Source organism: Labeo rohita, unplaced genomic scaffold (assembly GCF_022985175.1).
Source record: "Labeo rohita strain BAU-BD-2019 unplaced genomic scaffold, IGBB_LRoh.1.0 scaffold_121, whole genome shotgun sequence".
In the NCBI taxonomy this organism is placed as follows: domain Eukaryota; kingdom Metazoa; phylum Chordata; class Actinopteri; order Cypriniformes; family Cyprinidae; genus Labeo; species Labeo rohita.
This window is the reverse complement of record NW_026127351.1, coordinates 26741-49058: the sequence shown is the minus strand read 5'-3', so window position 1 is coordinate 49058 and position 22318 is coordinate 26741. Positions and strand designations below refer to the sequence as shown.

The following is a 22318-nucleotide window of genomic DNA, read 5'->3' as shown; positions in this document are numbered from 1 at the left end:
TCCCATGAGAAGGAAAATCAGATACTGTGTCCTCTAGGGGTCGCTATGGGGAACGCAATCTCCGTGACCTGTATCTGAAGCCTACATACAAAAACGACAGCAGTGTTGGCCGGCAACAGCCTATGACATCACTTCCGGTGCAACCCAGTAGAACATAACATTTGCTTCATTGTCTAAAGCTTACGTCCGAAGCAAGGCGATGAAACTAGAGGACGCAGTGTCTCGTTCCCTTCTCAGGGAACCAGGGTTACATACGTAATCTGAAATGTTCCCTTTCAAGGAACTCGAACTGCGTCCTCTAGGGGTCGCTATGGGGAACGGTTATACCCACGCTGCCATGCTGAGGGGAGAGCATTCCATCATAGTGGTGAGTACTAAATACCAACTCTCTCAAGCTTAAGGGAGTTGCCCCTGAGACGTAGTGACGGCTGTTAGTGACATTATGGCCGGAGTCTGAACCAACTCAAGAAGGTTATGGGCCATAAGTGCATGAATCCCTACCATACAGGATTTTAGAATGGACCCAAAACGTAGGTGCATTCCATACCACAATGTGGATTTTTAGAAAAGTGCCTAAAGGTTTGTGTGTGCACTTACCATATACATGGATTTAAGAAAGTGCCCAAAGGTTCGTGTGGGCACTTACCATAACATGGATTTCAGAAATACTGTTTAGAAACGGTGTGCTAGTATGCTAGTAGATGAGGAGAGCACTGCTAGGCATTCCGAGCAAGGCTCCAAGGGGAAGGCAGTAAGGGCAAACCTCAGTTGCCTGGTTGGGGCACTGCTCAGAGCCAACCCTCAAGGTGAGGGGAGCATCGCTACTAGACAATTAGCCGCAGCTAGCTGTCTGATAATACTGCCATGGAGCAGATACAATTGACCAATGTGAGAGGTCAGTGCGTCGGGACAGGCTTCTAACTCCGGAGAGACAGGAGGAACACCTGATCCGCCCAGGGGTGACAAGCTCTAAGAGACCCTTCCGCAGCAAGGGAAGCATCGTCATGCCCTGCCAAAGAGGCCTTGGATGCGATCTGATCACAGGCGAGACAGCGCTGTCGCCTGGATCAGAGTAAAACCTGAACATCTACTCGCTTTCCTCAGGAGGTTTTCCATCCACCCCTGTCTTCCCCTTCTCAATTCCCCCACAGCTACCATCATTTCCACCTGACACTCTATCTGCGTCCCGCCCTGAGGGGCTTCCTGTATCAGGGTATCCACCCATTCGTCATACAGACCTATCCTCATACCATCTTGGTGATCTAGTGAGTCGCCCCTCCGAGGAGTGGGCTTGACCACACTATTTTTCACCAACGTATGAGTGAGAGGTGTTTCTGCAGAAACCCTTCTGAGTGCTCTGAGGAGCATCTAGGCCCTTGTTCTTGAGGTTCTGCAGGCCTTGCTAGAATGGGGCCCATGCTTTCTATTGAGATAGTAAACACCGGTCTGCTTGGGTTGGTAGTGGCTTATGCTACCTCAAGAGAATACCCACAACACAGCCCGAGAGCTGGGTATGCTGCTGCTCTCTATGCAGCTGTACTGAGTTGATGGATTCGTCTCTGCTGATATATCTGATATCCTGTGATCAGATCGCATCCAAGGCCTCTTTGACAGGGCATGACGATGCTCCCCTCGCTGCAGGAGGGTCTCTTAGAGCTTGCCACCCCTTGGGCGGATCAGGTGTTCTTCCTGTCTCTCCGGAGTTAGAAGCCTGTCCCGACGCACTGATCTCTCACGTTGGTCAATTGTATCGGCTCCATGGCAGTATTATCAGACAGCTAGCTTATGAAAACTGACTGTAGCCTGCATAAAAATCTATGAACATAAAAAAAAATAGGGCAAAAATAAAAGTTAATGACTAGACATTAATTTTTATGACACAAGACACTTCTTTATCAAGACAGTGGCATAATATAGTAAAATAAAATAGTTCTTTAGTTATATAAAAACACTAGTTTGCGCATGGATGAAATTTACCCGCATGACAGTTTTAGGTATACAGCGACCTCTGTCGGTTCTAGTGTTAAACAACTTACTAGTGCCTGCCATGATGAAAAGAGAGAGAAAGAAAATCTTTCTTACTAGAATGCACGCTCCGGACAAAAAGGTCAGTGAAGATGAAGAAGAGAATGCTGTGTTCTACCGGCGTCCTTTTATACTGTGGTCGCACCGGTAGTGATGTGCTGACCGCGACAATTTGTGCTGGAAGTGACGTCATAGGCTGTCGCTGGCCAACACTGTTGTCGTTTTTGTATTTAGGCTTCAGACACAGGTCACGGAGATGGCGTTCCCCATAACGACTCCTAGAGGACGCAGTTTGAGTTCCTCGAAAGGGAACTCCTACTCATTCTAATCATGTCTTCAATCCAAAAAGTGTCATTGTCTTGACACTTTACTGTAAAATTTTGGCCCCGCTGTATGCATCCCTCTCTCAAATAAAGCTTTGTGGGAAGGTGACGTAGAAATGGCTATTTCTGATGAGGACTGGGAATTATATTAAGTGACTGCTGTAGGTGTACCCCAGCCTCTCATGCACATATGTTTTGGTCTCATATAAAGCTTAGGGGCTTCTGGTCCACTGTTTTTAAAATTGGCTCTGGTTTTTTAGATAAATCCATCCCCCCTTGCCCACTGGTAGCCATTTTTGGAATTACTCCTACATCATATAATCTCACAAAGATACAATCTGATTGTATAGCTTTTGTCATGCTGTTGGCCAAACGACTGATATTGCTGAAGTGGAAGGATCAGAGGCCTCCAACTCTGGAGGACTGATATCCTCTTTTTTTCTAAAGCTGGAGAAAATTAAACATTCTATAAGAGGCGCATCTAGCCAGTTTAATAAAGTTTGGGGCCCTTTCAAACAATATGTCAGTGAACATGTTTCATTTTTGCAAACAGGCTGTCTTATTTCTAGCATTTTTTTTGTTGTTTTTCTGTATGGTATGATACTGATTTTCATTGTATTTCTATTTACTTTTTTTAAAAAAAAAATTCTTCTTCTTTTTCTTCTTATTTATCTATTGTATTATTCAGTTATTAAATTGAGCTTGTCTTTTATTCTGCTTTGTTTTCTTCTTCTTCGTAACACTGTCCTAAAACTCATAAATAAAGTAAAAAATAAATAATAAGAAGAATGTCACATTTATTTGTTTGTTTATCCAGCGAATTGTGATTCGAAGTGTAAACGTCTGACATTAAGCTTTTACTATTTAGCTTTAGGTTGCATATCAACAATGGAATCAAAAGAACATTTGAACTTGATGATACTTGGGGAGGAAGGAGCTGAAAAGAGCACAGCAGCAGACACAATACTGGGAACACAAGCTTTCACATTAAAGGCAGGTTCCAGCTCTGTGACAGAAGATATTGCTATTAAATCTGGTAATGTTTGTGGAGTTCTAGTCACTGTTTACGACACATCAGGACTGTTTGACAGAGACATGAGCGAAGAAGAGATTCAGAAATTTAAACGTTTTCTTCAGAAATCTGATTTAGATCTCTCTGCATTTTTGCTGGTCATCAAAACTGACAGATTCACTGAAAAAAAAAGGAAAACTGTGGAGAAGATTGAGAAGCTGCTGGGAGAAAAATACTTGAAAAAGACCTGGATTCTCTTCAGTGGAGGAGACAAACTGGAGGATGAAAACAAGACAATAAAAGAATTCATCAATGAGACTGAAGCACTGAAGAAACTTGTTGAGAAATATGATCAGAAATACTATATGTTCAACAAGAGAGGGCCTAGTGACCAAGCTAGATTACTGCTGGTAAGAATTCTCCAGAGAAATTTTGAGGGTGAGTCCTATAAAATTACTATTATTAGGGCCCGAGCACTGCAGTGCGAGGACCCTATTGAAATTGCTCCGTTTATTAGGGCCCAAAGCCCTGAAAGGGCGAAGGCCCTATTGATCCCCTAAGGATTATTTTTTTATTTTTTATTTTTTTCCGACTATTTGGGGGTTTTGGGGGGCCTTAACATGCTCAAAAGCCCTGGGCATGGCACAGGGGCTCTATGGCGCCCCCTGGAAAATTGTTTGAAAACTTGAGGTATAGCTCACCCATACTTGCATGTATTTATATGAAACTCGGTATACATATAGATCTCATTGAGCCGAACAACTTTCGCACTCATGTCAAAGGCTCCACCCAACAGGAAGTGAGCTATTCAGGGCTGTGTAAAAAATGCATGCTCTGGAATTTGATATACTTCTCTGAGAGCGAACAGCCACCAAACTCGGTCACCATGACCTCAAGACATTGGGGATGTTAAATTGCAAAGGGTTTTTTGATATCTCGAACGGTTTGGCCATGCAGGAAGTTACTGTAACTCAGGCATGCAATGTTCAATCTGCCCCAAACTTAACATGTAACATGCTACAAACACAGTAAAGCATGGTAGCAACACTTAGCTAATTTGTTAAAGCATGCTAATAATACAATGAAACAGAACATTACTGTAACTCAGGCATGCAATCTCCAATCTGCCCCAAACTTAACACGTTTGATAAGAGTCCTGGCCTGCACACATTGACATGCCAATATTCAGTTATAGTCATAGTGCCACCTACTGTCAACCGAAGAAACATGCTAGCAACACTTACTAAGTGCTAAAGCATGTTGTTAAAGGCATGAAATAGGAAGTTGTTGTAATTAAAACAATGTCCAGTCTTCACATGCTTGATAAGAGTCCTGGCCTGAAGATATCTACATCCCCATATTCAGTTATAGTCATAGCGCCACCTGCTGGCAACCAGAAGTGTCATATTTAATACTCTGAATCACTATTAGCAATTAACACTATTAACACTGACATGGACTATTAAAAGCACAGCTAAATATGCCATTTTGTGCTAAACATACTAGAAACATGCTAGCAGCCCTTACTAAGTGCTAATGCATGCTGTTAATGCCATGAAAGAGGAATTTGTTGTAACTGATACATGCAGTGTCCAATCTGCCCCAAACTTTACTTGTTCGATAACAGTCCTGACCTGAACACATGTAACAGCCAAAATTCTGTTACAATCATAGTGCCACCTACTGGCAACAGGAAATTGCTTGTTTTACACTAACTTAAACATGCAATGTCTGATCTCCCTGGTAAAAAAAAAACCAGCATATGCTGGTAGCTATGTTTTTATGCTGGAATGCTGGTTTAAGCTGGTCCTTTGCTGGTTTAAGCTGGTCCTTTGCTGGTTTATGCTGGTCCTTAGTTGGTTCATGCTGGTCCTTGACCAGCAACATGACCAGCAAAAACCAGCAAAGGACCAGCTTAAACCAGCTAAAGACCAGCATAAACCAGTAAAGGACCAGCTTAAACCAGCATCAAAACCTACCTAACCAGCATTCCAGCATCAAAACATAGCTACCAGCATATGCTGGTTTTTTCACCAGGGCTGCCCCAACCCACTTGCAGGGCTCTCAAGTTTTAGAAAAAGTTTGGAGTGAGATTATATCTGTTAGGGGAGGAGCCATATTTGCAGCAGCGGCCCCTCGGCCCCTTCTCTAAAGTTTATCTATTGTTCATAATTGACCAGCACAAAATATAAACTATAACAACGGATAAATTTGATTTAAGTCAAATTCATGAAAATAAAATAAAATAAAATAAAATAAAATGTTTTAAAATACAAATGTATAAAAAATAAAAAGAACTTAAAAACTTAATAAAGTGACTAGTTACATATAATGGAATTACCTAATTTAATTACAAAATAATTGTAACTAATCTGTAAATAATAATACATCTGAATATTTTCACACGTACATATTTGATTGATTTCTCTCCCATATTACATTGACTGCTCTAAAATATGAGACCGCAATGTTTCAGAAGTTTAGGACACAAAATAGGACACATGCTTATTTAAGAACTGATTTATTTCCAATTTGGGTTCATGTATATGCTTTATTTTTTAAGATTTAACTGTTTTTTTTCCCCAAAAGCATTGTTAGATGCCAGTGTTTCTATATAAGGATTTGATTTAAAAATAGTGTCATAGCTATTAAACTATATCTTATGATTTTAAATCTGTATTTAACCTTAAAATGGTCTCAAAGTAAAAAGAGGTGCTAAAGTCTGATTTTGTGGTAGCTGTGCATTAACATTAAATTATTATAATCTTAATTCAAGTGATGAAGGATTTTAAAAGTCTGACTGTAATTAGTGTTGAGTGCTACTATAAGGTTAACCCTGCCTGCTTATCAAGGCACGTCTGAATCCAAATTCTACTTCACTTCCTGTCTCTGGAGGTACCTTCTTCTGATCCAATTTTGAGGGCAGCATAGATGTATTCTTCATCGCCATCGATTTCCCACAATCCTGTGCGTATGCGTCATATAGGCTATATAAATATGGATATTCTGGAGAAATTAAACTTGTTACTTTATATAATAGATGAGATCTTGTCATAATAAATAATATTGTTTGTATTAATAGTATTTTACAAAAATGTTAATAGGGTTCAAATGAGTAGTAAATAAGAATAATATTTACAATATACTACCAATAATAAGAAAACAGACACTAATAACAATGACCTGTTCTGCAATAATACTGTCTGCTTTTATTTTTTAAGCAAATGCCATTCCCTGCCGTCTTTTCTGAGGTCTTTATGTATTATTAAATCATTTATACATAACTGTTTAAGATAGTTTTTCTACAAAATGTACAACTTAACCATTAGGTAACCTAATGTAATGGTAACCATTAGGTTACCATTAGGTAACTTCACGTTACGCTGCCTCTGAAGTCTGTCCAAAACTGTTTCTAGAGTTGCCTTCGTCTTCGAAGGCACTGCCTGATAGGGCAGCAAGTTAGATGACTAGGCTTTCGGATGCACCCAACAAATTTTAATTTCTGATATTTGCATTCGACTCTCAAGATAGCCATGAACTCTGCAGAGAACTTTTCACTGCAAGCCTGCGCCTCGTCCATTAACATTATATAGGGGGACAAGTTATCCTTTACTTCTCAGCGTGAGAAATACAAGGTGTGGCGTAAGAGCATGTGAAACGGTTGAAATGCATGTGTCTCACAGTGAATGCGTGAGACTTGAGAGCCCTGCACTTGTTCGATAAGAGTCCTGACCTCAACACATGTAAAGGCCAATATTCAGTTATGATGACAGCACCATCTGTTGGCAACAGGAAATTAGTTGTTTTACACTAACTTAAACATGCAATGTCCGATCTGCCCCAAACTTCACGTTCTGGCCTAAACATATTTTAAGGCTAATATTCAGTTTCAATCATAGTGCCAACTGCTGGCAAAAGGATGTAACTTGTTCTACATTTAACATATTTTGCAGGTTTTACATTTACATTAATGACTGACATAATCTTCCTATATTTACTATATTAAAGGCATATTGCCCACCGTTTACTGTTTTCCTAAAACCACCGGTCGGCGGTGAGCACGGGTGCGATGGCCCTTTCATTGCTGCTTGCAGCTTTAATTATTATTGTTACTTTTAGATTAGCATAATCTTTATGTACAGATTATTTAATTATTTGTTTATTTCATGTGCTTTTGTGGTCCAGTTACAAGTTATTTGTAGTCATTGTTGTCACCACTGAATTACATTATCTGTAACATGGAGTAAACCGAGTTGTGATCCAAGTGCAGCTGGATTACTAGTGCTTAAAGAAAAGAGGTGGCAATCAATAACAGGCGTCAGGTATATCCAACCCTAACAGCACACATACGCTGGGCCGATGTCGGGCCAATTTACAAAATTCCATCAGCACGATGTCGCTTAGGGAGCGTTTGCTAATCAGGAAGATATTGCCGCAACATCGGCATTTGACCGCAAACAAAATCAACCATAATTTTACTACAATATCAATGGTTTAACTATGACTGTTGCAGTAAAACCATAGTAAGTACAAAAATTACCATTACTACAGTATTTGCAGTAAAACCATAGTAACCACAAATTTTACCATGATTTAAAAAAACTATGGTTATTATAGTCATGGTTACCACAGGTTTTACTGTAGTATTACTAAAATATAACTATAGTAGAACCATGGCATCAAAACCTTGGTATGAACCAAGCAAAAAAACAAACAAACAAAAAAAAAAAAAACAACTAACACTTATGGTTACTACACTTATGGTTGCTACAGTTTTACTATATTAAAACCATGGTTAACTGTTGTACAAGTATAAGCACCTTTCCAAATACTTATTTCAAAGTAGGTTTACAGAAAGTGCATTTTTTCAGGATTACAATCAAGAAAATATTTTTTAATCAGGTGACTGAGACTTACTGGGAAAGATCTTCTGGCAACAAAGTAATGTCCATATGACAGCAGCTCAAACATAAAATAAGTCGTCAAGGTCAAGGTCAAGGTAAACTTTATTGTCATTTCACCATATACAAGTATACAGGGAGACAAAACGGCGAGAGCTCTGGATCTACAGTGTAAGCATACAAATAATGCATTAGAAGAGCTAAAATTTTAAATAAAATAAGACAAGACAAAACATTGTGCAAGACAAAAACAGTGCAATCAGACAATATATAATAATAATATACATCTGTGGTATGTGCAAATGGGTAAGCTATATTAATATACTCTGCATGTACAGTAAAACAGAGATCATCATTTGGATGTAAGCTTGACACTATATTTAAATAGCAGCATGTTACGATTTAAAAAATATGTCGGAATGAATCAAAATGATTCATATTCATGTGTTCAGTACTAGTAATTATCTATTTTTATTGCCACACTAGAATCTAAGACTATCTTCATGGCAAAAACTGTTACAATAATACAAGAATGACAAACAAAATAAAAAAACAAGCAAACACTACAGCAGTTAAAATGTTCGAAATGATATGATACAAAAAATAAACAAGAATTTTAGAATTATTATTATCATTTTTTTAATATTACTAAAGTCTCCAGTCATGTGCTCACACACTATCCTTCAAGATTATTAAAGGGTAAGTTCAACAATTTTCAATCCAATTTGTATTGTTACAATGTTGGAAATACATGTAAAAGAACAATGTTTAATCTTTTTCAGAGATACCCGGTTTATTTGTCAGCAAAAAGCATTTTGTCATTTTGATGATCCAAAAAGTGCATTTTTGCCATTTTGTCATTTCTTTTTCATCATCCTGCAGAGTGTTGCTTACAAATAAAAGGGGATAGGTACACATAACTCAGAGAAAGATTAAATATTGTTCATTTACAGATATTAGAAACACTGCAATAATACAAAGCAGGTTGAAAATCGTCAAACTTACCTTTAAAGGCAATATAAGGATAATATTTGTCAGTTTTGTATGTCCAGTTGCCATCATCTGAAGTCTTGTTGAGTGTTGTCATCATCTGAAGTCTTCACAAGTGAGGCTGGATCCAATCTGGAACTGGCATAAACTCTAGTAACCTTGGGATGGCATCCAGAGATAGAAACAGTAAAGCAAAAGGAGAAAAAAAAATAGTATAGCAGCTGTTCATATTATTTCAGACAGATGTGATCCACTTCCAAAACAAAGATTCACATATAATGTACTCACCCATTGTCATCCAAGATGTTCATAATTAATGTTCATATGTAAATAAATTATGTTTTTTGAGGAAAACATTTCAGCATTTTTTTCATGTAATGGACTGATATGGTGCCCAGATTTTGAACTTCCAAAATGCAGTTTAAATGTGGCTTTAAACGATCCCAAATGCGGTTGTAAACGATCCCAGTCGAGGAACATAAGGTCTTAACTTGCAAAACAAAATTTCTATACAATTTAAATACCTTTTATTCTCAAACGCTTGTCTTGCCTTGCTGTCGTTGAACTCTGTGTTCCCCTTCAGTCGTTCTCTACGACGTTACGTCAATACTGATGTATTTGGGGTCTCCCTTGGGAGCCTATCACCTCCGATCGTTAGAAGAAAAGGCCAATGAGAATTGGCGAGTGGAATTTGCATGCCACACCACACCCCCCGTACATACGGGTATATAAGATGGCGGCGTGCATCCACTCACTCAGATTTCTGCTTAGGAGCCTCACTGTTCCTGAGCTAGAAGAAGAAAGAAGAAGCTGTCGCTCTTTTGCTGCAGGAGAAGATCATCGTCATCATCTTCTCTTTGCCTCTCCAGCAAGGTACCAGCCTTGAGTGAACGGTTGTGCCGCGGTTCTTCCCTGGGCAACCAGCTAAAAGAGCAAATTTCTCAGCTTACACGGTTGTGCTAAGCCGTTTCATTCAAAATGTCATTCCGACTGTGTACTTCTGGATGCGGTAGTTTCCTGACTCCCTCTGATGGACACGATCGCTGTCTCATGTGCCTGGTCTGTGAACACGCTGAGATGGCATTCGTTGGTGGTTCATGCCCTCATTGCGAGCGCATGTCCATGGCTGCGTTAAGGTTGCGCCTCTCGTGCTTGAGAAGGCTCCCTTCGGATCCTTCCCGGCCGGGTACATCGGGCTCTACAAGCTCGGTGGCGATGCTGGTGAGGAAGAAGGGTAACCTGACAGTTACAGTTCAGAACACTTCGACGGGCCAGTCCCCTTGGAAGTCCGACTCGTCCCACCGCTCCGTCGAGTTGCCGAAGGAAAGTGCCAGTTCGTCCCGCAGTGAGCCCTGCGTCTCCTTCGGTGTTCCGGAAGAAGATCAGATGTCTATCACGGTATCAGAGGAGGGGCTTACGTCAGATGAGGCAGAGGAATCCCGCAAGTCGGCGAAGCGACCCTGAGACGGGCGACCTGGAGATGGGAGAGACTGCTCTACGGGGGACTTCAACATCTGCGCCTCTGCCCCTGGGGGAGGGCCGGGGGCTAGTATCCTTGCTGCCGCCGCTGACCTCCGGGTCAGAGGTACCCACCCATTCAAGAGCAAATTTCTCTATCTCTGGGTCATTCTCCCCGGATTTGAGTTCTGAGCGACACTGCTTCCTCAGACTCGGGTTTTAAACTTAAAAAAACAAGAAAGTCTAGGTTGGAAGATGTATGCTGCCCCTTGCAGCCCGTCTCTTCGGTGGGACGTGACGCCTCCCTCATCGAGTCATCTTCCTGCCCATGGCTGCCCCACCGTCGGTGCATCTCTCCCTCCGTTGATCCCACTAGCATGCAGGTTGGAGGCGTGGCTATTTCTGCCCAACCCGTCACGTTGGTTGATCCGGACGGTCAGGGGCATCTTATTCACATCTGTCCATTCGGACATAGGTGCCTCTGTCCTGCGTGCAGAGATTGTGGTTCTTCTAGCGAAGGACGCAATCGAGCCTGTTCCTCCAGCCAAGATGAAATCGGGATTTTACAGTCCTTATTTCATCATACTGAAGAAGAACGGTGGATTACGACCTATCCTGGATCTTCGTGTTTTGAATCGATCTCTATGCAAGATGCCGTTCAAGATGTTAACCCCGAAATGCATTATTTCATGCATTCGGCACCAGGATTGGTTCACAGCCATCGACCTGAAGGACGCATACTTTCTTGTCTCAATTTGCCTTGACACAGACCATTTCTTCGGTTTGCCTTTGAGGGTCAGGCATATCAGTACAAAGTCCTCCCCTTATTTACCAAACTCACAGAGGGTGCCCTCGCCCTGCTCTGGGAGTGAGGCATCCAAATTCTCAACTGTCTCGACGACTGGCTGATTATAGCTCACTCGCGAGATCTGTTGCGCGAGCTCAGGGATCTGGTGCTTCAGCACCTCAGTCTTTTTGGAGCTTCGAGTCAACTGGGAGAAGAGCAAGCTCTCCCCCCGTGCAGAGCATCTCTTTTCTCGGGATGGTGCTGGATTCGGTCAGCATGATGGCGTGCCTCACGGAAGAGCGTGCGCAGTCGGTGCTCAGCTGTCTGAACTTATTCAGACACAGCACGGCGGTCCCTCTAAAGAGTTTTCAGAGGCTCCTGGGGCACATGGCAGCTGCAGCCATGGTCATGCCGCTCGGCTTGCTTCATATGAGGCAGAGACTGAACCGTGCAGCAGATGCACTCTCACGCCAGCATACTCTCCCTGGAGAATGGCGACTCCATCCCCAAGTGGTCCAGCATATTTGGAGCTGATTCGGGGAGGCTCAGATAGACCGGTTTTCTTATCCAGAATCCACCCACTGCCAGTTGTTTTACTCCCTGAACGAGGCTCTCCTCGGCACAGATGCCCTCGCACACAGCTGGTCTAACCAAGTACGCCTTTCCTCCAGTGGGCCTCCTTGCACAGACCTTGTGCAAGATCCTGGAGGATGAGAAGCAGGTCTTGCTGATTGCGCCTTATTGGCCCACCCGGACGTGGTTCCCAGAACTCCCCTGAGGAAGGACCTTCTTTCTCAGGGGATGGGCACTATTTGGCACCCACGCCCCCGATCTGTGGAATCTTCACATGTGACTTCTGGACGGGACACGGCAGACCTCTCCGGCCTTCCCCAGGGCGTGATAGATACTATCACTCAGGCTAGAGCCCTTTAGACGCTCTGAGCAGCTCTTTGTCTGCTTTGCGGGACAGCAGAAGGGGAATGCTGTCTCCAAACAGAGGTTTGCCCATTGGGTGGTTGATGCCATCACCCTTGCGTACCAGTGCCAGGGTGAGCCGTGCCCCCCTAGGAGTTCAAACCCACTCCACCCAGAGTGTTGCCTCCTCATATGCGTTGGCGCACAGCACCTCTCTAGCAGACATTTCACGAGTTCACGCTTACATATAATTAGCCGGAGTATGGTAATGCATATTTGCCATGCTGTCCGGGGAAGGGCTCACTCATGTGAGGAGTGAGGAGATGGGGGTGGAGTGGTGGTGGGGTTGGTGGTGGGATGCTGATAAGCCATCAAATGGATAGAGGCAAGTTCAGCTGTATTTAAATTGTTGATTAACTTGAGTGAGCTCCTCTTGTGATAATTAGGTTAGGTATCTGACACGCTCTTTTCGAACCTTGTTAATAAAACATCATTTGTAGGGCTGCGGGCTGGGCGACACCTAACACCTTTGTGAGATTTTACAACCTCTGTGTAGAGCCTGTCTCCTCCCGTGTTTTAAGGTAACTCAGGTATTCAGGAGGACGGTCGGTGTCGGCTTGCTGCGCCATTCCATTCGGATCAGTGTGCCTTCCCCTGTGGTTTCCCATGGTGAACCCTGGGTCCTCCGTGGCTGCCGGTTTGAACTAAGCGGAGTAGTTTGTTACTGTGCTGGTAGTGGGTTTCCTTCGCCCCCTTCCAGATATGGCTTAATTTTTTTAATTCCTCCAGGAGTTCAATCATGTTCCTCTAACCTGGCAAAGGATTTTATAACTCAACCTTACAGGACATGTATTTTGTCACTTTCTCCGCCCCCCAACGGGTGCTTCAATCTTGGCATCTCTGTGGGGCCCCCTCTGCTGGCTTCCAGGGCGTTGGGGAGGTTATGCATTGAGTAAATTTGTTTCGACATGCTTGCCTGTTGGCATTTGTCCTCAATGACGTAACACGGTTCAGGCTTGTGGCGTTTTCCATAGGGACCCCAAATACATCAGTATTGACCTAACGTCGTAGAGAACAACTGAAGGGGAACGCCTCAGTTACAACTGTAACCCTCGTTCCCTGAAGGAGGGAACGGAGACGTTACGTCCCTCTTGCCACAACCCCGGACTGCGCTGGAGGTGCCGATGTTTCGGCTCCTCAGCAAAAACCTGAGTGAGTGGATGCACGCCACCATCTTACATACCCATATGTATGGGGGTGTGGCGTGGCAAGCAAATTCCACTCGCCAATTCTCATTGGCCTTTTCTTCTAATGATCGGAGGTGATATGCTCCCAAGGGAGACCCCAAATACGTCAACATTGATGTAACGTCTCCGTTCCCTCCTTTAGGGAACGAAGGTTACAGCTGTAACCGAGACATTTTCTGGCTCAAGACAGTATGTCGAATAACTACCATATTTTCTCCCTCACCTTCAAAAATCATTTCAAGATCATCCTACATCACTGCAGAAGTACTGACACAGTCTTTGCAAAGTGGACATGCAAAGAAGATCGAACACCCTCAACAAAAAAGGTAAAACAGCGATATTTTGAAGTTATGGGAGAACATAACATGGGAGTTTTTCAACATACCCTAAATGTCACAAACCAGAAAAAAAACTGTCCAGGCAGAGTAAGACAAGACGAGCGTTTGGCATTAAAAAGTGTATGTTTTATTGTAATGAAAATAACCGATCATTGTGCTAGATAAGACCCTTTTATTTTTGGCTGGGATCATTTACAACTGCATTTGGGATCGTTTGAAGCCGCATTTAAACTGTATTTTGGAAGTTCAAAATCGGGGCACCATAGCAGTCCATTATATGAAGAAAAATGCTGAAATGTTTTCCTCAAAAACCATAATTTCCTTACAACTGAAGAAAGAAAGACATAAACATCTTGGATGACAATGGGGTGAGTACATTATATGTGAATCTTCGTTTTGGAAGTGGACTTCTCATTTAATCACATATAACTGTAATGCAGTGCTATGAGATGTGTTATGTTAATACTTGGCTAAAAATGTGTATTAAACTAAAAGATTGAATGTGCCTGAACATTATCAGGACGGCTATTTCAAAGTTAAGCAATAAAATACACACTACTTTCTTTAGTGGACTTTAATATATCCTTGCTATTATCAGTAGTCCAGAGTTTTGTGACCTCATTACATTACATAGCTACTGTTGCCCCTATTTTTGCTTATTTTGCTACTATCTGGTTTAATCACAATTAGAATTTTTATAGATCCCTTGGTAAATATATCATTTGCCCTCAGTATTCAGGGAACAGACACAGCCTCTAGAGAATGGACTACACATGTCACAGTATCATTTAAATTGTTAGTTCAGCCAAAAATGAAAATTCTGTCATTAATTACTCACCCTCATGTCGTTCTAAAACCATAAGACCTTTGTTCATCTTCAGAGCACAAATTAAGATATTTTTGATGAAATCCGAGAGCTTTCTGACCCTGCATAGACAGCAAGGGTCCTACCGTGGTCAAGACACAGAAAGGCAGTAAGGACATCTGTAAAATAGTCCATGTGACATTAGCGGTTCAACCGTACTTTTATGAACCTATAAGAATACTTTTGTGTGCAAAAATAACAACTATATTCAGCCAATTCTTTTTTTTTACTTCTGGTACAGTTTGCCGCCATTATGCAGAGTGTAGTGGACATGAAAGAGTTAATGTGTTTTTGTCTGTCATGTAAGTCACAGGGTTACGTAGGAATGAGAATAATTATCACCTGTTCAACTACAGGGGGTGAGCAGGGGCAATGTGTTCTTTGTTGATCAACATAATGCAATAAATCTTTATGCCATCAGTCTGTGCAATAAAGAAGAACAAAAAAAGAGATTTTTTACCTTACCAACATTGCATTTTTGTTGTGTCGCAAATGCAGTGAGTTCATGTTTTATGCCACATGGACTATTTTTAACAATGTCTTTACTACCTTTCTTTGTCTTTACTATCTTACCGTGGTGGTACCCTTGGTGTCTATGGAGGGTCAGAAAGCTTTCGAATTTCAAAATATCTTCAATTCTGTTCAGAAGATAAACAGAGGTCTTACGGGGTTTTTGAATGGCACGAGGGTGAGTAATTAATGACAGAATTTTCTTTTTTAGGTGACCTATCCCTTTAAGTGGGAGGAACATTCATTTGGAGGAACTGTAATTTTGCACTACCTTTCAAAAGTTTGTAAATTCATTAAAAAAAAAAAAATTGACATCTTTGAAAGAAGTCTCTTCTGCTCACCAAGGCTGCATTTATTTTGTCAACAGTAAATGTAAAAACAATAATATTGTGAAATATTATTACAATTTAACATCACAGTTTTCTATGCAAACATATTGTAAAATGTAATTTCTTTTATCAAAGCTGCATTTTCAGCATCATCACTTCAGTCTTCAGTGTCACATGATCCTTCAGAAATCATTAATATGCGGAGTTGCTGCTCAAGAAACATTTAATTATTATCAATATATTATCATTATCAAACGATAGCACAAATATTTCTGTTTCAAATAAATGCTTTATTTTTTTTTTATATTTTTTGAAAAATATGAAGCAGCAGAACTGTTTTCAACATTGATAATAATAAGAAATGTTTCTTGAGCAGCAAACCAGCATATTTGAATAGGTGTGTTCGACTTGAACCACGGCTACAAGTGGTGGACAACGAGATTAGCAGAGAGAAGTTGGGGACAGAGTTGAAAATGGACATTTCAAGTTGGAGACTTTCTGCTCTTGGTGACGGCACCGGCTGAGTCACCTGTCTGCTCTCAGAGCACTACTTCGTAGTTGTGGTACTTCGATGCAACACATGACAGAGACTTGGTGTCAGATTTTGCTGGATCTGTGCAGCGCCTCGTTAAGTCAAACACGCCTTATGATTTCTGACGGATCATGTGACCCTGAAGACTGGAGTAATGATGCTGAAAATGTAGCTTTGCAACTCAGGAATAAATTACTTCTCTAAATACAGTACAGACCAAAAGTTTGGACACACCTTCTCATTCAAAGAGTTTTCTTTATTTTCATGACTATGAAAATTGTAGATTCTCACTGAAGGCATCAAAACTATGAATTAACACATGTGGAATTATATACATAACAAAAAAGTGTTTCAAACAGTCTATTCAGTAGGACTATCAGCTGTGTATCCACCTGACTTCTGCACAACAAAACTGATGGTCCCAACCCCATTTATAAGGCAAGAAATCCCACTTATTAAACCTGACAGGACACACCTGTGAAGTGAAAACCATTTCAGGTGACTACCTCTTGAAGCTCATCAAGAGAATGCCAAGAGTGTGCAAAGCAGTAATCAAAGCAAAAGGTGGCTACTTTGAAGAACCTAGAATATGACATATTTTCAGTTGTTTCACACTTTTTTATGTATATAATTCCACATGTGTTAATTCATAGTTTTGATGCTTCATTGTGAATCTACAATTTTCATAGTCATGAAAATAAAGAAAACTCTTTGAATGAGAAGGTGTGTCCAAACTTTTGGTCTGTACTGTATATTAAAATATAAAATAGTAATTTTAAATTATATTAATTCCACAACTTTACCACATTACTCTTTAATATTATTAATCAAATACACAAAGTTGTGGCAGACAGAAAAGACCACATTAAAACTTATGAAACAGTAGTGTATGTTTGAGATTTTACTTACTAGTCCAATGGTTTTATAGCACTTTGGAGAAGGAGGTTCACTCTGAGTCTACTGATGTGCAGCAGGCCATCAGCATGCAAGAATCTAGGAACAAAACGAGCAATTTGTCACAGAGACAACAATATTTAGTATGCAGTTGCTGGTTTATTAGAAGGAAACAAGCTAAAGTACAGGTAAAATGCAGAAAATAGAAAGAATATACAGAATATATTATATACTACAACTAGATAACAGAATCTGTGTTTTTAGTATTAGGTAAAGTATCACTTACATTTGGATGTCAAAAGCTTCTTAAAATTACTGTAATAAATATATAATTTTGCAGAAAAAAAATAATGATGCATGGTGATATAGGTGAAATATATTTTGTCGAAAAAGCATGTTAAGTTATTTCATGAGCTTTTTCAGTTCACCTGTATTTCCTGCTGCTGTCAGCAGCTCACTTAAGAAATTTTGAAACCTTCCCATCTGTTGTGGAGGGTTTATTGCCGTTCTCCTGAAATCACAGAACAATTTTTAATCAATATTTGTTTACCTTAAAAGATCAAAACGCATTTGAATTTCTTTTCAGCCATTTAGGTTAAATAAAATTGCCTAATTCCAATAACTCATCGACAAATAGCCAGCAAAACCTTTACAACGTTTCATAAACAATAACTCAGTCTCTAGACTTAGCCTACCTCGTCTGTGAGATGCTAACAGACTTTTTCGAAGACATTAAAACATTTGTGTAAAGTAAATATTTAACAGAAACATGTCAATTATAAGTAAGAAAGGAGTCAGGAACAGTTTTATGTAACATTTGTATGATTTAAGGCACATAACTTACCTACAACAGCAGTGAGAGACAGAGTTTTCCTGTCAGGTGTCATGTTGCCACCCTGTTTCCATAACAGAACTCCTCAAAACGTCAAAGTTACGCAGTTTTTACGTAAGTAAACATCTAGAATTAAAACATTAGATTAATAATTCACAGTCTCATTCAATCATTATCCAATAACAAATTTAAAACTCATTTAGTTAAAAAAGGAACCACAACAATAGCAAACGAAACAAGGTTAGATGAGCCTAAGTCTCAAGCAGGGCTCGCTGCAAAGTCTTTTCCCCTGTACTACACCGAGCGCTAGTTACTAAGTGTCACATAACTGACAAAATAAGATTTTTTCCCCAATTTAACTCACGTGAAAACTTACCTGAAAGCCAAAGATGTCGGACGAGTCACCTTCTCTTTGGTGGGTTGCTAAGAGACGAATAACCATGCACACTGAAACAGAAAAGCGCGGCATCGGCCTCTGGTCGCGAGCCGACTCAGAGCTGACCTGTGATGAGCTGGCAAAACAGAGCACTGACCGAACTACACCAGCCTATGTCTGTCCGATCCCTATTAGATTATAGTTCATGAGGCCGACGTTCTGTTCATGGGCCGACGTCGGGCCAAACCTAAGTGTGCTGTCTGGGAAAGCAAGAGCAAGTAGTGTGGTCAAAAGACAGGTGGAAGGTCAGGGCAGAAAGCAAATAAGGCAGAGAGTTGCCAGTACATCGTTGCAGAATCACAAATGCAGGCAGAAGACGATCAAACAAAAATAAAAAGTCAGTACCAGACAGTGGAATGAAGCCTTTGATAAGTGATCTATCACTATAGCGATGTGTAAGCACGGAAGCTGGGGACTTGTTTATGGATGAAGCAGTCTAGCGGGTAGTTGCTGTGAGGATTTGGAGATGCTGCAAGTAGGGCAAATATGGATGAAGGCGATTGTCTCAGAGGTTAAAGTAAGATATCAGAAATGAATGAAGAGGAGTTGGATGGTGGCAGTGATACTTGGTGCCAAAACTGGTTGATGAATGGACCCATTGTGTGACCCTCTGACAAAGAGCGACTGGCACGTATGTTCAGTTTGGTAGGTATTCCGCTGGTGGTGAATCTGATGCATAAGCGTCTGCAATTTCTGTCCCACTGCACAGGTACCAGGATGAGAGTGGGCAAGATGATAGGTTTAGAGATAGGGGGCAGCAAGTAGGATTCATGTTGCCTAGAGAGTGCATCTGCCTTGGAAACAGGTTCATAAATCACTGTGAAATATAAATGAGTAAAGAACAATATGCATCTTGCCTGTCTTAGGTTGAGTCTTTTAGCCAAATGAAGATATTCCAAGTTTCAGTGGTCAGTTAGCACTACAGATGGATGTTGGGCCCCCTCCACTAGTGGCCCTACCCTTCAAAGCCTGTCTTTATGGACAGAACTTACTGCTTCCTGACATCATAATTCTGTACAGCTGGATTGACTTTGAGTGAAAAGATGGCAACAATAAAGAGCTTTGGGGGGTTTCCATGTTGCTAAGAGAGTACTGCTCCAGTGCACATACTCAAAGCCTCTATCTCCACAACGGATTCGGGGTCAGGGTGATGCAAAATGGGAGCAGTGTTCCTTTAGGTGCTAAAAGGCTGTCAGGGACCAGGATAATTGTTGCTTAAGCATGGAAGTGAGGGGTGCTGTGATAGTGCTAAAATTGTTAATAAAATGTATGTAGAAGTTAGCGAACCCCAGGAAGCACTGAAGTTCTTTGGGTTTTCTAAATAGAGGAGGCACACTAATTGTATTAGTTTGGGGATTCCTGCCGATTATTAGTATTTGCCTAACCACTTTAAAATGGCTTTTTGGCTGCTTTTAGTCAGAAAACATAAAGAAAGACACACATACAGCAAGATAATATAATTTTACTTACCTGGCCTATCACTTGAAGCAAACATCCATTCTTTCTTAAAAGTTTGTGTTAAATGAGAGCTGCCTGTTGTGCCAATTAAGCTGACTGCTAATAGCCTCGATCCAGCTTAGGCTTGTTCTCCCTTTATTTTTAATTTGTATATATATATTTGAATGACAGCTTGGTAAATCTATTGGCGATCAAATATTCTATATTGCTGCTCGTCATAAGTATTTGGTACATTATCAGCGTGGTAGGAGACGTTCAAACTAATATCACGTAATTTAAGTCTTTATGATGATTGGTTGATATACAGATCTGGCCACTGAGAATGCATGGATGGAGTAAAGGGATAACACGTGACCACGAAATATTACTGTAAGACGGAAAATACACACACAGTGTATTAAGATACAGACATTTTTTTCCACATCTCACTGAGAGAAGATGTGAGAAAAGTCCCTTTCCCCCTATTCCTTGCATTCACTTCCCCTCACACATCTCCTCTCACTCAGCTCACTTAGAATGGTCAATAGCATAATATAATATTCTATATGAATACACGTGATATCCATAGTCGTGTTTGGTATCATTTGAACTGTCACTGTGTGTCTGGTACAATGGTCTCATTCTCACAAGAAGTAGGGTGTACTATTTCCCTGTGTCTTTCATGCAAATTACCATCTGTCCCCAAAAGGTTCAAACGTAGTTCAATTGCAAGGTTCAATTGTAGTGTATACAGGTCAATTTAGCTCAAAGGGAATCATTTAAGATTAAACAGAATCTCCCTTTTACAGCGGATCAATGAATCGGCCAGTGATTCACTGAACGAGCCATACAACCTCAACTCTGCAATGGATATTACTATCCAAAATATAGTGAAAACACTATTTATTAGCACGGTAACAAGGTCGGCAGTTTAAGACATTAATTTATAAGCACAAAACACAAGATACTTCTCTTTTCAATATGAATAAGAATTTATTGGATAAACCTAAGACATATAAACTAATCTAACACATAGACGTGCATTCACACATTCATACAAGTTACAGAAAGAGAGAGAGATGAGGAAAGGATGAGTTCAGAAGAGTGAAAATATGAAATCCCAAGTTTATAGCATATGTATATGCAATTGCTTAGACCTAAACAACCATCAATCATTTAATTAACCCTCGCGTTGAGTTTCTCAATGAGGTTATTAAACTTTATATCAAATGCACCAGATCAGCTAGAATCTGGAGGTTGTACTTGCGTTGCCTTTGTGTTAAGGGGTTTTCTTTGACGTTGTTGCAGAAAGGGGTTCCCCAAGGTTGCTGATTGGTTGGAACTTTGTGGTCGTTGGAAGTGATGTCTTGGGCATTGGCTGAAGGATGGAGTCGTGTACGCTTGTTGAAGTCTTGAGGCGGGTGTGAGGTCTGAGAGGCAAGAGGCTGAGGCTTAGTGGCAAAACTTAACTTAGAACACGAAACTCTCAACGGAAAGAAAAAAAATTAAAGTAAAAGAAAGAAATGTGACGATCTCCTCATGGTTTCGTTTTAGAGGAGTGGCTGGCGTGCAAGCCAGGAAGCATTCAAAGAACGCAAAAATGATGGCTAAGAGCATGGCTAGGAGTGATGGCACAAAGCACAAACTAAAAGCAAAATTTCATGGTGTCCTGTGGTTTTAAACATCCCAAAATGGTGTCTTGACCAATTAGATATTGTCTTAACTCGGGATATTGCTATGTTTATCCTCCCAAAACATAAATCAGCATGTTATCTTATCAGTCACATGGTCAGAATTTTCCCGCTCTTGCAGAGTATAATTTGGCCATGATTTCTATAACGTGAATATAATACATTTTACAAAGGACTGATCGGTGGAAACGTTAAAAGCATGAATTTTCAAACTCATACATACCAAACATAAATATAAATCCTTAAGCTATTCAATAGTTATTAAAATGACATACACAACAAGTGATTAGAACATAATAGACAAATGTGTGGGTAACATACATAGTAAAGATGTATGCAATGGTCTGATGTTCATTTATAAGTCCTTATAAGCATCATTTTGGTGCGTATTTAGGTAAAAAGGGTCTCTCTGTCATTCTGTGAACTAAGGGCATGTTCTGAGGAACAAAATAATTCTGAAGGAATTTCAGTCTGGTTCTTGTCTTGGGTGGGGGAGCATCACCCAACAAAGTTTCCTCAAGTGATGGTCCTGATGTGCTGTATCTTTGACCATTGATCTTGGGTTTCTTGCCCCAAAATTGACAATCTCCTTCCTGAGTTGGGATTATCAATAACTGTGTTCTTTTGTGTTAATATTGCAAGATTTTCAAAGCTGTGAAAGTTGGTTGGTTAGTCTTATTTCAGGCTGGCTGGCACCAGAGTAGCATGGACAGATTTATGACGTGGTCTATTTAGTCAGGGCCTCTTTGTGGAATTTGGCTCTTTGGTTTCAACCAAATGGTTTGATCGGATCTTC

General features: G+C 40.7%; 1 protein-coding gene across 1 annotated transcript in view; it reads left to right on the top strand.

Annotated features, from left to right (window-relative positions):
- LOC127157821 (GTPase IMAP family member 8) overlaps positions 1 to 22318 on the top strand; it is a 38178-nt gene that overhangs the window by 3032 nt on the left and 12828 nt on the right. The window contains exon 2 of the mRNA XM_051101033.1: positions 3217 to 3798. Coding sequence (XP_050956990.1) covers positions 3237 to 3798 — 562 coding nt within the window. The 5' untranslated portion in view covers positions 3217 to 3236. The remainder of the gene's footprint in view (positions 1 to 3216; positions 3799 to 22318) is intronic.